Source organism: Euwallacea fornicatus, chromosome 1 (genome assembly GCF_040115645.1).
Source record: "Euwallacea fornicatus isolate EFF26 chromosome 1, ASM4011564v1, whole genome shotgun sequence".
Lineage (NCBI taxonomy): Eukaryota > Metazoa > Arthropoda > Insecta > Coleoptera > Curculionidae > Euwallacea > Euwallacea fornicatus.
In genome coordinates, this window is record NC_089541.1 from 3,700,931 (window position 1) to 3,718,514 (window position 17,584).

At 34.5% G+C, this 17,584-nt stretch overlaps 2 protein-coding genes across 8 annotated transcripts; both read left to right on the plus strand.

Moving 5' to 3' along the window:
- Nucleotides 1-4,034: 4,034 nt before the first annotated feature.
- Nucleotides 4,035-8,712, plus strand: LOC136339880 (uncharacterized). 4 transcript variants are annotated; one of them, XM_066283469.1, is made up of 7 exons: nucleotides 4,084-4,270; nucleotides 6,746-6,854; nucleotides 6,909-7,021; nucleotides 7,072-7,380; nucleotides 7,433-7,779; nucleotides 7,836-8,044; nucleotides 8,096-8,712. In XM_066283469.1, the coding sequence occupies exons 1-7, from the start codon at nucleotides 4,247-4,249 to the stop codon at nucleotides 8,626-8,628; spliced, it is 1,644 nt and encodes a 547-aa protein (XP_066139566.1). In that variant the 5' UTR covers nucleotides 4,084-4,246; the 3' UTR covers nucleotides 8,629-8,712. The 4 variants fall into 4 exon arrangements, with proteins under 4 accessions (XP_066139558.1, XP_066139566.1, XP_066139575.1 ...); XM_066283478.1 differs by having other exon boundaries at nucleotides 4,085-4,270; nucleotides 6,918-7,021; XM_066283461.1 differs by having other exon boundaries at nucleotides 4,035-4,167; nucleotides 6,746-7,021.
- A 1,271-nt stretch (nucleotides 8,713-9,983) lies between these two features.
- On the plus strand, nucleotides 9,984-17,574 carry Nmdar1 (NMDA receptor 1). 4 transcript variants are annotated; one of them, XM_066283431.1, is made up of 15 exons: nucleotides 9,984-10,214; nucleotides 10,269-10,391; nucleotides 11,577-11,705; nucleotides 11,761-11,955; nucleotides 12,004-12,104; nucleotides 12,157-12,330; nucleotides 12,381-12,642; nucleotides 12,694-12,904; nucleotides 12,948-13,252; nucleotides 13,305-13,688; nucleotides 13,743-13,900; nucleotides 13,959-14,131; nucleotides 14,180-14,433; nucleotides 15,677-15,729; nucleotides 16,194-16,329. In XM_066283431.1, exons 1-14 carry the CDS (start codon nucleotides 10,035-10,037, stop codon nucleotides 15,689-15,691), a joined length of 2,664 nt encoding a protein of 887 aa, XP_066139528.1. In that variant the 5' UTR covers nucleotides 9,984-10,034; the 3' UTR covers nucleotides 15,692-15,729; nucleotides 16,194-16,329. The 4 variants fall into 4 exon arrangements, with proteins under 4 accessions (XP_066139528.1, XP_066139499.1, XP_066139519.1 ...); XM_066283402.1 differs by lacking the exon at nucleotides 15,677-15,729 and having other exon boundaries at nucleotides 16,194-17,574; XM_066283422.1 differs by lacking the exon at nucleotides 15,677-15,729 and having other exon boundaries at nucleotides 12,966-13,252; nucleotides 16,194-17,574.
- The last annotated feature ends 10 nt before the right edge of the window (nucleotides 17,575-17,584 follow it).

Sequence of the window (17,584 nt, forward strand, 5' to 3'; positions counted from 1 at the left end):
CTAAGGAAAATATGTCGTCTTTTATACGATTCGTATCAAAAATACCCTCACATAAATTAAATAGATATTACGGTTATTATGACAGAGCCCATAATTTCCTTTCTTCCGTATTTAGAAGAATTGCAGATATAGGAGCGTCCCTTTCATATCACGATCTTCAATACTTTCTTTATTAAGAAGACACGTACTTAGTTGTATTTTACGTCATATAAATTAAGATCTTATTATTGTGCAATGTTATTGGAACTATACTTAATTATACAGGGTAGCAAGTTAAAATAGTCCATCTGAAACATATTGAATAGAATTTTTTTTTGGAAAACCCCGAGGCACGTCAATTTTGCTTTTAAGTCTCTTTTATGTCCTGAAAATGTCCCCATTTGTAGGTCATAAATTCATAGATGTAAAGTCATTCCTCTAAACGGGGTGGAAACACCTTTAAGAATTTTAAATGGTAGAAGGGTGAAGTGGCATATTTCAATTCTCTTTACAAGTATGCTAAATTTTTTTTATTCCGCCATTAAATATTGTAAAAAAACCGTTTGAAAACATTAATGAAATAAATCTAAAAAAAATAACTTAAATTTAATAATAATAAACTTATCAATACTACAAAAAGTGATGTTTATTATCGAATTCTTAAGATGAGGTGATGAGTTTTGTTAGCATTGAACCGGCAGTTTTGTTCCGATTTTACAGTGATCAGAATTGTACCGCGACATTTGTCGATTCACATGACGATTTAAAGCTCCATGATTTACATCACTGCAGAGAAGATTGAAATTGTCACCATTTATTTCAAAAACAATAAAATGGTCCAAAAAACTGTAAGAGTGCTTAATGGAGGAAATTCCAATAAGAGTATGAGCCATTTCTACGTGACGAATTTAATATCTAAATTCAAGGAGACTGGATCCGTTGCTGATAAAAAATATGAAAGGCGACACACCGTTACAAACGAGGCTGCACAGATTGCAATTTTAGGACATATTGAACTTAATCATATAAATCAAGAAAGTTCTTTCAAACACCTGAGAATTAGAAGCAACATCAGATGTTCCACGTAATAGTTTTCAGAGGATATTGAATAAGCATAATTTCTATTCTATATAAGATGTATCTCAGTCATAAGCCAACGAAGATGATCCAGATCGCCGTATGCAATTTTGTAGGATGATGAGTGAAAGAATGAAGTATGCAGTTTCTGTTCGTAACTTTTTGGATCAACATTTTCCTGAATACTGGATTTGTACAAGAGGTTTCATTGAGTGGCCTTCAAAACCGCCTGATTTAGCACCATTGGGCTTTTTCTTATGGGGTCATTGAAAAACTGTTGTTTGTAAAACGAGCTCTACTTGTTTAGAAGATCTTCGCCACCGAATAGTGACAGAATGTGGTGAAATAACTCTCGAAATGCTACAAAATGTTCGGGAGCAGGTTGAACAAAAACTTTATTATTGTATGGAAGCAAAAGAGTTGCAATTTGAACACTTAATTAAATAAAACATTATTTAAAAATTTTGTTTTTTTGGTTTAGTTCACTGATGTTTTAAAACGTTTTTTTAAAAGTAATATTTAAAGGCATTCCAAAAAAGCGGGGCGCCATAGAGTAAATTTTTTTTAAATGGGACCACCTGCACATTTTTTATGTGGTGCAGTTCTAGATTTTTTTAACCTGGAATGTAGTGACGCGAAAATAGGACTTAAAAGAAAAATTTTAGACATTTGCAGTGCCTCACAAAAAAATTAATATTGCAGTTAACTTAATTTAGATTTTGATAATTATAGGATGGATTCTTCTATAATGTCACTTTAGGAGGCACGAATACTTATGTAGCCAAAAATATGTACAGGGTATTCATGAAAACAGCTTTAATTTTCACTTTTTCAGCTTCAATTTTCTTGATTTTTTCAAATAGGATGATGCATCTTTTATGACGTCAAATGAGGAGAAATTCGATTTTTATCATTTTGATATAAAATATTGGCATATTTACTTTCAATATTATTGGAATTATTAATGACTTCAGGAACACCTGCATTCACGGCCATGTGCCTGAGTGTTTAGCATGCGTTGCCATGGTTTCGATGTTGTTTGTTTTAAATTTTAACAACTAATTCTACACAGCTTCGACAGCTGTTGATTAATTTCTCTGACGCTATTGCTTGGGTTTTTTACTGCTGATAAACTTGTGCCCAGTTTATTTTCTTCTAGTAAGACTTCCTTCTTTCGGCTTTGTTTTTCATAAGTCATACTTCCTGTCCGTTCGAAACGGTACTTTAGACTTTCTAGACTCCTTACATTAGGGCGTCATCTATTAGGAAATCGGTATACCAAAACGCTAATAAACCATTTCCGTTACGAATCAATTACATAAATCATACTAATAAGTTCTTGTTCAGAATACTTCATTTTTATGGTCAGTTTTAAAATAAACAAATTTCAAAGGAATAGAAAACTGTAAATAAATTATCAACACTTAAAACAAAAAACATCAACAATATGACAACGCATGCGTAACACTTGGACACCTGGCCATGAATGCAGGTTTTCCCGAAATAATTAATAATTCCATTGACATTTACGATAAATAGGCATTATTTTGTACAAAAATGAAAAAAATTCAATTTTCCTTCGTCCTACGACATAAAAGCAGACCATCCTATTTGGAAAAATCAAGAAAATTAAACTTGAAAAGATGAGAATTAATGTTGCTATTGTCAACAACCTGAACGTATTTTTGGCTAATTGAGTATTCGTGCCTGCTAAAGTGGTTTTAAATGAGAATCCACGAGAATGATCTAAATCTGACTTAAGTTAACTGCGGTATTATTTTTTATGAGGCACTGCACCTAAATAGCGAAAATTTCTTTTAAAACGCCATTGCTTCGAGTCACTGCATCGCAGAGTAAAAGAAATTTACGGATTAACTCAGGATCAAGAGAGAATTCTATAACGTGAGAAAAGCGCACGTGGCCCCATTATGATACTTTATGGCGCCCCACTTTTTGGGACACTCTGTACGGTTGTTAGTGATTTTAAAATTTACCCCGATTAACCTCATGTACATCTTCATAATTGATTTTTTTACACCCTGTATTTACATAGAGTAAAAACACGCATTTTGATATACAGTTAAACATTCTGATATTATTATTTTTTTTAAGTTTTCTCTACTGAATTTATTCTATGCTTCAATCTCGAACAATGTGGCCTAGGCAGGTCTACAGAAAGTAAAAAGATTCGAAAGTGCAAATATTGGTCTTTTTTCGACAATTTGCGGAGATGTTAATGTGGGTAAAAGCCGCACAGTACTAATTTCCAAGCACCGACAATAGGTCATGCAACATTAACATAACAAAAGGTTTATTCTTTTTCTAAGACTTATGTTCTAAGTTTAATAGAAATGTTCCATTCAATTAGGTACGTATTAGCTTCGAACCTCGAGAGCATAATAATTAGGGACAAACCAAATTATGTTTTTTTTTATCAGCAGGACTCCACCAGGGAAGTGTCACCAATACATAAACCACAAAACTACGTAATATTTCATATTCACTGAAATTGCAAAATGTCTCTTTTAAATAAAATAATTATTTTACGCCATGGAATGTGCAAAGCCTTTCCTTGTTCTTATTCATTTTATTTCTTCAGGCGCTGTCTTACAATGTTTCCGCTCATTAAATTGAATAACTCTCGATCTAGTTTATTTAATCATGTTATTGATTTTATTACGGCATTTTCTTTTGATTAACTATCACGTCGGCAGATTTTTGAATCAACACTTTTTGACTTGATGTAATAAATGAGGAAAGTCAACATAACGGCCAATAAAGGGGCGTTACGTAAAATCCTTCTTTATTACATATCAGGTTATATCAATTACCCTCGTGAAACCTCAAAATCGCTATAGCCAGTTACGAAAAAATTGCTCTTGACCATAAGATCTAATCATGCGGAATGCGAGAAGTATATTAGACGAAAACAAATTGATTTTTAGACAATTTTCACTCTCGCACCACAAAAACGAAGATCGACGTTCGATTTCTGAAATTATCCACGGCCTTTTTTAATTTTTGATAATCTATAAAAGAAATTGGCTATCAATAGTGAGGCTTAATGGTTAGATTGCTACACTCCCAAATGGTTCGAACATGATTGTGCAAGTAAGTCCTCAGTGTGTTATGCGGAAGTGAAGTGTATTTTGTACAGGGTGTCCCAGGGTTTACGGGCAGGACTTCAAAAATGGTTAGAAATGCGCATTTTAAGGTGGGTTTCTTATATAAACATAACTCCTATTATTTCTAGTTTCTGAGTTACAGGGTAATAAAGTTTTCGAGAAAATACAGTTCTTATTTTTTTGTTTCTGAAGTGGCAATGCGACTAGAACCAAATTTGATGTACAGGACGCCCCCATGAAGTGTTACAAGAATAAACAATTTTAGGTGACCAAGGTCGCCAGTGACGGGGTTCTGGGTGCTGAGTCCACCATTGATGGCGTTGATCACTTGATATATAAAAGAAAAGAAAAGTTAGTACCATCACGAAATGGAGAATTTTACGCCAAAACTGTCTCTTGTCATTTTTCGTACCTGTTGATTTTTGTGATCTATTGCCATTAAGTAGGGCGGAGTTGAGCTGTGAACATTACTAATAGATATGTCGCATATATCATAAAAATATAGAAACTTATTTTGAAACGCTTGGAAAGTTCTGAAATAATTTTTCTTTATCGTTATCTACTTGGAAACGTTTGCATTGTGTGACTAAGGAATGAAAAAAAGACTCTATTTTCATAAGCGCAACCCATTTTAGAATGGAATTAAACTTGGGGTACCCTGTATAGGAAAGTGTGCGGTGTAGAGATGTTGAATCCTCAGGATGATTTTTTTAATGATTTTAGAAGTGAACCAGTTGAAAGAGTTCCAAATACTGAAGTATTTCTATCACGTTGTCCTAGTGTAGAGTCGAAGTCAGTCAAAAAAACTGAAAAATTTTACTTCACAATCATAAACCAACAGAGTTTTAAAAAACTCTTGGAGCATATGAAAATCTCATTGTGAAATGTTTATAATTTTCAAAATATGGGATCATTTGCGATTTTCAGGGTTATAATTTTCAGAAGGTATTTTTTCTTCATTAGTCTTGAATAAGTGGTCAAAATAAAATGCTGATATTGATTTTTTAAGAAAAAAACTGTCAGAATATTGTCAATCGTTGCAAAGAACATGGAATTTTATTAATTTGTGACGAAGGCCCTTGCGCTTAATATTGACGAACAACTTGTTGTTTAGTCGGCAATAATTAAGAAAATCCACATTGATAATGATCGCCTCATAAGATTAAAATGGAATGATTTATAATGTTCTGAAAATCCAGAAATCGACTTACATTCTCAGTATTTAAAATAGTGAAAGAGAATTGTAATTATATTATTTGCTTTAAATACCAAATAACGGTGAGTAACGTTGACCATCAAGCATATAAAATTCTCAATAAGTTTTTCATAATTTAAAAATTACCAGGGCATGTCTCCATTACCATCTTAGGATTATTAATAAAAAATGTAGGAAAATGAAGGGTTTCTCGAATACGCAACGGTTCATACCTTTTTTGAGCATTGTTGCTTTGTGGGCCAGGGATAAATAGGCAACATTCAATGATTTTGTATGCAAGAATATATTGTAATACTTCTAATTACATATAAACCGCAATCAACTTACAATAGCACATTTATGGTCGCTTGCATTTAAAGGGAGATGTATTGGGTAATTACGGTTTCTATTGTCTGAAATTACTCATAAAACAGAAATATGTGTAATTTATTGTGAGTTATGTATATTCGATAATTATCCTAAAATGCGAATAAAAATAACACAAATAAATTAGTTTTTGAGCATACTTAAAAAACATTTTTGTTTGTAAAATAACAATGGAAGTTGGAAAATGCCATTGAAAAAACTAAAATAGAAAAAAACACTGTTAAAAAAAAAATAAAAAAAGTTAAAATTAAAAATAAACCTTCACAGTTTTCCTTTCAATTTCATCCAAGCCACATCAGCATGATCACAAGCAAGGCGGTGTTTACGCAGATGATTGATCATGTCGAGAAAGTTTTTTTGGCAAAATTTCATGAGTGTTCAAGCAGAAAGTGAAAATAATTATGAGCAACTCGGCGATACGTGTTTCTATCTATTGATTTCGTCAAGCATATTTGTGTACAAATTAAGAACATGATACACATACTTCATAGAACATATCTCTGAAGATATACGCACATATAGGTTTAGCCTGCAAAGGATGGAGAAACAAGAGAAAAGGCAGGCTTCAACTCTGCCATTTTGTTGATTGAATCAAAATGTTTCACCTACTGGAAATGCATTCAGGATCTCCACGGTACCTTTACTATAAATATCTGCTGGGGGTAATCAAACGTGGGAAGTCTCAAGCAAGGAAGTGTTTGAGACATGATTGGACGTGGAGAGGAAAGTGTTGACTGCATTTTCGTGAAGTTTAATAAGTATTCAAGAAGAGAAAGAGGAAATTGGAATGCTGCCTGAATTTTCCCATATTTGAATTATTTACGGCTAGTTAACGCTAGCAAGAATTTATGGAGGTATTGCTGCGGAGATTCTAGATTAATTTCCACCAGATAGAAATATTTTGGGTCCATTCTGCATAATATTAAAAAAAAGGAACTTATAGAAACGTATATCAAAATGTAACATGCCTTTCATGTTTCAGATTGCTATATTTTTCTACCTACTCCTTCCATTCCTCTATGCTTCGCCTGAAAACAGCTCCCTTCTTGTATCGAATAAAACCGGAAAAGTCTCAGTAGAGGGAAATTCCGGTAACGAGAAGCCAAAACCAATTTTCTATTATCTGGATAATGTAAAACCTGCAGCTATTGCAGAACTTCAGGAAGCTGCTAGTTCCCCAGTAATCAGAAACTTACCTCCTATAACTCAAAAGCCGCTAGCTTTGAGTACTCTCAGTATAGATGGCTTTCCATCTCAGGTTCTATGGAATATCTGGTGAATTTACAGTTTTTGATGATAAATTTACAGGTAGATGTCAATAATCAAGTTGCCGACCAACAAGTGTTGTACGAGTTTAAGCAAACTCCTCCTAACGCTCTCTCAAATCTGCAATTGAATTCTTACAGTCAGCCTAATGTTGAAGTTAATACTCCTAGATCTTATTACCAGAAACATGCAAATACCCCTGGTGTAATTACCCTACCAGTTAGACCTCTTCATCCGACTGCCAGCAGTAATGATGTTTTTCGCCCTAGCCAACCATTGACGTTGTATCCGGTCAGTCTGGCTTCAAGACGTCAAAATGGTCGTGGGAGACATCCTGCAACTTCTGCAACTGTATGCATATTTTAAGAAACATAAACCACCTAACAGAATAAGAATTTTTCAGATAGTCAACCCAGTTCAACACAATTTGTACACGAACCACGCACCTCAGCCCTTGGGCACAATACAGCCAAATCATGGCCAGTTTGTGAATTTAGGTACTCCTCTTGTCTACAATCCAACTCAAGTAATACCCGAAGAAAAGATTACGCCCCACAGCATTTATCACAAACGAGTCTACCATAACCAGCAAAAGCAAAATCTGCCGTTACTCAATCCTGCTCTAAGAAAAAATCCTCATCCCTATCAAGTTCAAAGTCATGGAGGAGCTGGAGCTCTCCATCGAGCAATTACTACTTTGGGGAAGATATCAAACAACCACTATTTACCGCCAATAACACAAACTGGAGGGTAACTTGAATTAAATTTGCTATAGGCCGGGTTTGGAGAAGAGGTTTTATTTTCAGATTCAATGCTCCTCTAGATATGCAGAAAATTGATCAACCCTCCTCTTCAATTCAGCAGGAAGACGAGGAGGAGAAGCCTGAGGAGGAGGAGGAAGAGGAAATTGAGGAAAATTCAGAGAGCGAAGATGATGGTGATGGCGAACCTGAGGAAGAGGAGGGCGAGGAGGAAGCTCCGGAGGAAGAAACTGCTGAGGTAGATGAAAATAAAGGTATGAACTTATTATTTTGCAGGAATCGGTTTGTTAATTTGAATATTGTAGATGAGGAAAAAGAGAAAGAGGAAACTAATAATAGTGATGATGAAATCAAACCTTTCAATATCAACGACTATCAAATAATGGATTTCGAAAACACTTTCTTTAAGCCTTCGCAGTACAAATTTAAAAACAACGCTGAAAAAGAGAATAATGGTGAGGTTGAGGAAGATTGTGACAAAGAGGAAGCAGAGGACGGCGAGAAGGAAGAAGAAGATGGGGATCGTGATGATAGCAAACAAATTACTAGTTACTATAAATATCCCGCTCACCCTGTGGACGATTTTAACTATCCTCCCTACGAGTTTTATGAGGGATTCAGCAGTAATAGTAAATACAAGTATGCGACGCCTGGTGCGAAACTAGATAAAAGGTTCAAACCTTTGGGAAAATTTAAGAAAATCAAGTTCTCAAAGGTGAAAGGGCTGAAGCCTGCTGCTCATAAAATTCAAGGGAGTTATTCGGAAGAAGTACCTATTACTCATAAACAAAAGGTCTTTACACAAAGGTGGTTTATGACCAAAAACATCGAAGGATAGTTTGATAGGATTGTTATATGCGTAGCAGATTGGCACTGTTACTGTAATGTTGTTTTATACTTTTTATACATTTAATTTTTTTACTATGAGTAGTATAAGCTTGAAGTAACTAGATTTTAACTGTTGCGCTTGTTTGAAAAATGTATGTTTGAATTTGCATTTTATTATAATAAATAAAAAACTTACGATTTTTGCTTGTGTGTTATTTATTTGTTAAGATGGACGTTATCTTTAGAGATCAAATTGTTAGATCTATGGAATGAAAGACAGAACTTCCTGTATAATGTTTTCATAAGATTTAATTTGGTTGCTCATAAATATAAAACTGCTGATATTGTGGTAAGTATTTGCGACCGCAATAATAAATTACTGGAAATTTCTATTTAAACCAATCCAAAGAATGTGAAAATATTTAGAAGAAAAAAAGGTTATTAGTTACTTTTACTTCTCGTGTATATAAAAAGTATGATTACCACATAACTTAAAAATATTACGGTTTCTAACAACTAACTGTAAGTTGTTAATATCTGTTGGTTGTTACAGGATGAGTTACAAAGCAGTATAGTATTGACTTGTACACGGACGTGTACTGTAAAGAAAATATGTTTGTTACATGATATTGAGGGACTGTTACATTCAAATCTTATGTTTTTTCAATGTTTCGTTTCCTTTATCTGGAAGTAATATTAATAAAATTATAGAAAAAAGGTGGAAAAGGAGAAGAAGAAATTTTATTTAAAAGTAAAATTTTAAATAAATAAAACTGAACGAAATTACCCCTTAAAATGCAGTCTGTGGATCTATCAGCAGAATATCTTTTCCCTACTGAAATATACTGATTTAAAACATTAATTAATGTAATAGTTAATTAATGTAAGTTCTACGTATTATCTAATACATCTCGACAAGATGCTTCCCAGTTTCCTACAAAAACAATAACTTAATTTCTAGAAATCCAAATTGAAGTGAGGTTGGTCTAGACTGAGAAACTGGGTAAAATCAATATTCGCCTGGAGAGCGTTGCTATAGGAAGCACAGGGAAGAACTTCAAATTTTTTATTTGGGAGCAACAAACCTAAAATAACTAGCTATAAACTCAACTTTTTGTTTATGTGAATAAACGGGGAAAGATATTTCATTTCGGAAATTAATGAACTCAAGAGGATTTACCAGCGCTCCATTGCAAAGGCTGTTATGATAGTGGGACAAAAATTAAAGTAATTAAATTTATGCCCAACAATACGGCAAAAAAAAACCAAATATTTTATTAAAATTGTTTTCCCAGCTTAAAAAATTAATTCAGCTACAGACCTGGTAGGGCGGTAGCTGAGCGCGAATCCAGCTGCTCAGTTACATGTGTGCCGGCTCTCTAGACAAAAACAAGTTCATTTGTTCTTATTTTCAACATGATATTTGAATCTAAACTCTCTACATATCTAACTTATTTAATTTATTATTTAAATTTTTTAAATACAGTGAGCCAAAGAGATCGCGGGCGCGATTGGTCTTCAAATCCAACAACATTTAACATTGGAGGAGTGCTAAGCAGCAACGAGAGTAAAGAAATATTTAAAGAAACCATTTCTGTGAGTATCAATTGTCATTAGTTAGTCTTATAAAAATATACCGAATTTTTATAGCACGTGAACTTTGATTCCACCTTTGTTCCTAAGGGAGTGACGTACTATAATATTGCGATCCTCATGGATCCAAACCCCATTCGAACGGCACTGAACGTGTGCAAATACCTAATTTCCAAGCAGGTACCTATTCAGTCGTTAACTATATAGAGTGTTTGGATTGGGTGTAATAAACTCGTGTCTAGGTATGGGAATCTTGAAAACGGTAAGAGATACAAAGTTGGTTCAATGAAGGAAAAGTTGAATATTTTGGCGTCCAACTATAATGCATTTGTGAATCTTTAAAAACCTGAATACTCCACAAATATCTAATGAAAACACAAAATTTGATTTTCGTTTTTTTCGAAAACTTCGAAACCCGTTATTCGAAGAAATCCGAAAATGGCAAAATATTGTTATTATTCCACCCAGTTCCATACCAGGGGCTCCTGCGTATAATGGTAGAAAAATGACCAATTTTGCTAATTTGCACTTCCCTAATCAATGGATCGCTGATCGGGGTGTAGCATAATGGCCAGCACAATCTCTTAATTTGAATCCTTTAAAATATTTTCTTTGAAGAGCTATAAAAAACAAAGTGTACGAAATCCCTGTAAATATCCAAGAAGAATTGAGAGTACGCATTATGAATCTCTTAAGAATTAATACTTCAATCAATTCACAGAGCAACGAGAAAAATTATCGAAAAATTACGTAAGGGTCCTGAGGTGAATGGCCACCTTTTTGAACATTTACTTCATTAAGCTAAAAATGTGTATTGAATTTAGTGAACTGAATAATAAATAAATTAACAAAACATGATCTGACGTTTGCTGATTTGTCATGTTATGCAATTCAGAGCTCCATAGATCGAAAAGGTTTTTTACTTTTATTCAGAAGGAATCCATTAAAATACACATAATATATCACTGGAAAATAAATTTTATGTAGATTTCAATTTTGCAAAAATCTGCGATGGCGTGCAGAAGATGATGATATGATTACGATATCTTAAAAACAAATCATCGTGTAAAAATAACGATTACATCAGTAGAAAGTCCGACAATAAATGCTCTATTAATGTTTCATTATCAGTTTTCTGTGAATAATGATTTTCGGGTTTTTTGAGAAAAATGGAAATCCAAATTTTCAATTTTTATTAGATATTTCCAAAAGCATTCGGATTTTTTTTTTAATTCACAATTGTTAAACGCCAAAAAATGTAACTCAGCCTTTATTTAACCCACTTTGTATCTTTTACCGTTTCCGAAATCCCTATATATAGACCAGAATTAGTTACACTTTAGTATATATTGGTGTGGTTTTCAGGTCTATGCAGTCGTGGTGTCTCATCCCCTATCCGGAGACCTTTCCCCTGCAGCCGTTTCCTATACTAGCGGATTTTATCACATTCCAGTAATCGGTATTTCTTCCAGAGATTCTGCCTTCTCAGACAAGGTCCTCGTTTCCTTTAATGATCTAATGAAAATGCTCAATGTTTTGCAATATTCAGAACATACATGTCTCATTTTTGAGAACGGTGCCCCCGTACTCACATCAAGCAGACGTTTGGGTGGAAATGCTAAAGCATTTTAACTACAAAAAAGTCATCTTCATACACAGCTCTGATACTGATGGAAGATCTATTTTGGGGAGATTTCAAACCACTTCCCAAAGCTTGGAAGACGATATAGAGATTAAATTTCAGGTAAAAGAAAAACCATCTTGAAAACATTGCTGAATCTGAAAATTCTAGGTGGAAACAGTAATTGAATTTGAAACCGGGCTTGCCAGTTTCCATAGTCAATTGCTGGAGATAAAAAGTGCTCAAGCCAGGGTGTACCTTATGTATGCCAAGTACGTTTTAGTAAATTTGCTGATGCAGATTCTGAATCTGAGTGGTTTTCAGCAAAAACGACGCTAAAGTAATATTCAGAGACGCTGCAAGTTTGAATATGACCGACGCTGGATATGCCTGGATAGTTACTGAGCAAGCATTGGAAGCTGATAATGTTCCAGAGGGTATATTAGGGCTTCAGTTGGTAAATGCCACTGATGAGAGGGCTCACATCAAGGATAGCATGTAATTTCTTAGCTTAAAAGCTATTAGTATGGCCCAATTTCGATTTTTAGATATGTACTAGCCTCGGCTTTGAGAGATATGAATCAAAGCAAAGAAATCACTGCAGCTCCAAAGGACTGCGACAATTCTGGGTCTATATGGGAGACCGGGAAAGATCTTTTCAATTTCATACGCAAACAGGAGCTGCTTAATGGAGAGACCGGAAAAGTGGCCTTCGACGACCAAGGAGATAGGATCAATGCTGAATATAACATCGTTAATATACAAAGGAAGAAAAAGAGGATCAATGTGGGTAAACACTACTTCAACAAGGTCTGTCTTTGTATAAGTTTTTGTGTTTAAAGAGTTAAAGAGTATTTCTAGGAGGTTAAAGAAATGCAGCTGAAAGTGGATGATAAAATAATTATCTGGCCGGGAAGGAAAAATGAGAAGCCCGAGGGATTTATGATTCCTACGCATCTGAAAGTTTTAACAATTGAGGAAAAACCGTTCGTTTATGTGAGAAAATTAGAAGGCCCTGGCACGTGTGAAAATGATGAAATCCCTTGTCCGCATTTTAATATGACACATGATGGTATGTAACTACTCACAGAAAATTGCTATGAGAAAAACGATAGTATTTACCCCAGTTACAGCTAAATATTGTTGCAAGGGTTACTGTATGGATTTACTCAAGGAACTGTCAAAAAAGATCAATTTCACCTACAGCTTGGCCCTATCACCAGATGGACAATTCGGCAACTACATTTTGCGCAACAAATCTGGAATTTACAAGAAAGAATGGAGCGGTCTCATTGGAGAATTAGTTGGAGAGAGAGCTGACATGATTGTTGCCCCACTGACCATTAATCCTGAAAGGGCAGAATTCATTGAATTCAGCAAACCTTTTAAGTACCAAGGAATAACTATATTAGAAAAGAAGGTAACAATAAGTCTTCTATATCCCACACTCTCCTTACAAAGTGCTCCTGCAGCCATCAAGATCATCAACTTTAGTCTCATTCTTACAACCATTCAGCAACACTTTATGGATCTTAGTCATGGTCTCAGTGCACGTAGTGGCACTGGTCCTTTATTTGTTGGACAGATTTTCCCCATTTGGTCGATTCAAGCTAGCAAACACAGACGGTACCGAAGAAGATGCTCTCAATCTTTCTAGTGCCATATGGTTTGCTTGGGGGGTGCTCTTGAATAGTGGGATTGGAGAAGGCACCCCTAGAAGCTTTTCTGCTAGAGTCTTGGGGATGGTATGGGCAGGATTTGCGATGATAATAGTAGCCTCGTACACTGCCAACTTAGCAGCCTTTTTAGTATTGGAGAGGCCCAAGACTAAGCTGACGGGAATCAACGATGCCCGTGTAAGTCTTATGTGGCTATACACGTAGTTTTCTATCAGATTAATTATTTTGCAGCTAAGAAATACCATGGAGAATCTCACATGTGCTACAGTGAGGGGATCTGCAGTGGATATGTATTTTAGGCGGCAAGTAGAGTTGTCCAATATGTACAGAACTATGGAGGCTAACAATTATGACACTGCAGAAAAGGCCATTGCAGATGTTAAAGCGGGGTATGATCGATAAATCCTAGAAGGACTTATTGTCTTGTAACATCTCTGGTTTTTATAGGAACCTTATGGCATTCATATGGGACAGTTCCAGACTGGAATTCGAAGCTGCTCAAGATTGTGAATTGGTAACGGCTGGGGAACTTTTTGGTAGATCCGGATATGGAATTGGCTTGCAGAAAGGCTCTCCTTGGTCAGACGATGTCACATTAGCAATACTCGATTTTCACGAAGGTAAAATTAACAAGCCAACTCTGTTAAAATTACAAAATAGTGTTTCAGGTGGGTTTATGGAAAGTCTGGATAACAAATGGATCTTGCAAGGGAACACGCAACAGTGCGAGCAATTTGAGAAGACACCTAATACGTTGGGGTTGAAGAACATGGCTGGAGTGTTTATTCTTGTAGGAGCGGGTATTATAGGGGGGATGGGCCTCATAGTTATTGAAATGGTTTACAAGAAACATCAGATGAAGAAGCAGAAGAGAATGGAATTGGCAAGACATGCGGCTGATAAATGGAGAGGATGCGTTGAGGTAAGGAAAACCTTTGCGCCATTGAAATTTTTGATTCATTTTTCTGTTTAAATAATTGTAATTTTTGACCTGAATTTGAGGGACTTTCATAGGTTTTGTTTTCATAAAGGATTGACAGCTGTTTTGCGTGATTCTGTTCGAAAATGGAATGTTTCCTTATATCCGTCTACGAAAAGTCCAGCCACTCTGAAGTATCTCGAAAAATATATAATCTATTAAAAAGTACCTTATATAAAAATTGAAGGAGTTTAGAAATTTTATGATTCTGCGTTATTCAGAGATATACAAGATGTGCTATAAAATAGGTGTGACTTGAAGTTTGGTTTTTTCTTATGGAATGGCAAATTTTTTATGACATTTTTTCATTCATCCTCGTATTCTAGACACATTTCATGTAACATGTTCTTATGTCACATGGTCAGATACGGGCCTACTTGTACGACGTATGTGTTTCCTCCTAGCCGGTGGATAGGACGTGGAGGTGAAACAGAAGGGCCCCCTAACTCACTGTTTATAACGCCACTTGACTATTTTGGGACCATTTAAAAAGTGAGGTGTATCGCACGAAAGCTATAAATTTAAACGAGTTAAAAAAAATAATCACTGAGGATTACCGTCTCATCACTGCTAAAATGCTGCAACATGTTATTGAGATATTCTGTTGTGGTTTAGTTTAATGTCAAGCAGCTCAGAGGACACATTTTGAGCCTTGCTTCAACAAAAATAAGTTCACTTACTTAAGACAATTTCTTTTTTTTTTGTTTTCTTTATTTCTACAATAACTGCTTACCCGTTTGAGTTAGCCATAGGACACGTTACATGAAATGTTGTCAGAATATGAAAGTGAATCGGAAAATGCCACAAAAAGATTTCCATTCCATAAGAGAAAACGTAACTTAAATTCACTTCTGCTTTGTGATGCACTTTGTATATTTCTGAATGCCAAAGAACGGTAGAATTTTTAATCTCCTTCAATTCTCATATGAGGTAACCTTTAATAAATTGTATATTTTTCAAGATATTTCAGGGTTGTTGGACTTTTCGTACACAGCGTACCTGACATTCCACATAAATCTGGTTATAATTCGGTTTATAAAATTGTTTTAATAAGAAAGAAAAACGCTTAATATGTATATCGATTATGAATGAAAACGTTAACATTAAATCATTTTTATGTCCCTTGTTTTGTCTCTCTACCACCAAAAGACATAATTTCAAGAACTGACAAAGCCCATTTTTTCAGGACCGAAAACTCTAAAGTCATATCTGCAATTGCAACTAGTTTAAAATAGAAATGTGAGCATTTATTCTTAAACTTATAGTATGATATCGTAGCTTCTATACGATTTTACCTTCTTCTTACACACTTTTTATATTTGAACATGCAAAAGCGTATCGTCTAGTTACACACTAAACTTGTGTTGTCTTGCGTATGATAAACTTATAAACTTGGTTGCACCATCACTAATTCTAAATAAATACTTAGTCGATTTTCCAGTTTATATCTACTAGTAGAAGAACTAATTTTATCACATTTACTTAACTTTAGACCATAGTGGATGATTCTATATTAAAAATAATTAATCAGCTGAGTACCATAAGGGCAATTACTGGCAACTTTACATGGAGGATAATTTCCACGGAAACTACGAAACTGACTAGTACACTGCTTTTATTTCAATGTTTCCGTGCGTATTATCGCCTTAGTAATGTTGTCAAGAGTCTGACCTATTGACTCTAACTCGTTTGAATTTTTCTAGAAACGTAAAACTCTTCGAGCTTCCTCTGTGCCCCAAAGACGTATAAAGTCAAATGGAGTTAACGAGGCAGTCACCATATCTCACGCGGTGGATAAGTTTCAACGAATTGGTCAGATTGGTGGTCCAGAAAGGGCGTGGCCTGGAGATACTGATATCAGGCAGAGAAGGATTGAGGAGGGAGGTGGCCAGGGGCAGTTACCCCCAATTCCACGATATTTGCCTGGATACACTTGGGATGTCTCACATTTGGTTGTCTAGATTTATTTGAAAAAGAGTTTTTCCTGAGTTTTAGTACAAAGTTTGTCAATGCGGCTGCAGAAATTTTAAGAGGCAATTTAAGGTCACAATCTTTTTGAAACAAGAAACGTTTAATATTAGGAGTTAAAGGTTTCTAATATGACATTTTCTTTAATAGAAAGTAACCCTACTTGTAGATTTCTCGGTATCGCTATTTGTTATTACTGGCAAAAGCCCAGAGCACTATCGAGGAAATGTCGATTTCTCATATGCTTATTTTAGAGCATTAGTATAAATGTCTATTGAATATATTAAACTTTTATACAGGATTTATGTGTTAATCATATAATAATATTGGACACATAAAACACGGACAATTAATTCCTAAAATTGGTTCTCATGCAGAAGAAAGTTAGAGGTTTTGCTAAATATATTAAGAAATTTTATGAAGTTAGAATTAAATATCTCTTGTTATTTATTGTCACTTTACATTTTAATACATGAAGATACGAGTATAGCGAATAAAATTATGTACATCCAGGTTCCAAAACTCATTTTTTAAGTTCTTGATTATCCCCTAATTTGGACCCTAGATGCCTGTAAAAAACACGCTTGAAGCTCAGGTCCATTTTTTTTTTGGTTTTGAAGAGAGACTCTGCTTTCCCAGGCAAATTTTCCCAGTCTTAAATCATTTCACAAACTTATATATTTTTTTACTCCCTCTCTGATATTTTTAAAATTAGACTTGAAGGTAATATAATTACAACAATCTTTTAGAAATTCTTTGCTTATGTACCTCATCTAGTACCCCTCATACTATCATCCAAAGAATTAACATTAATAAACAAGTCTTAACAACTTGTTTGTTAATAGCTTGTTTTTATGTGTTTTACGTTTTACGACTATAAATAATTAGCTCTGAAAACTTTTTAATGGGTCATTAATAAGCAAATATTTGATTTTCATTAAATCTTTTTCCAGACTTCGGATGGAATCAATTTTTCCACGGACCTGAAAAAATCTGTATCAAAGACAATTAAGGAATTAATTTTATGTTTAATAAATGAAAATTGTACGGAAGTGTTGCGTGAATAATATAACACTTTTGAGAATAGAAGGAAATATTAACAGTTTTGTTTGCAAATCAACAACAA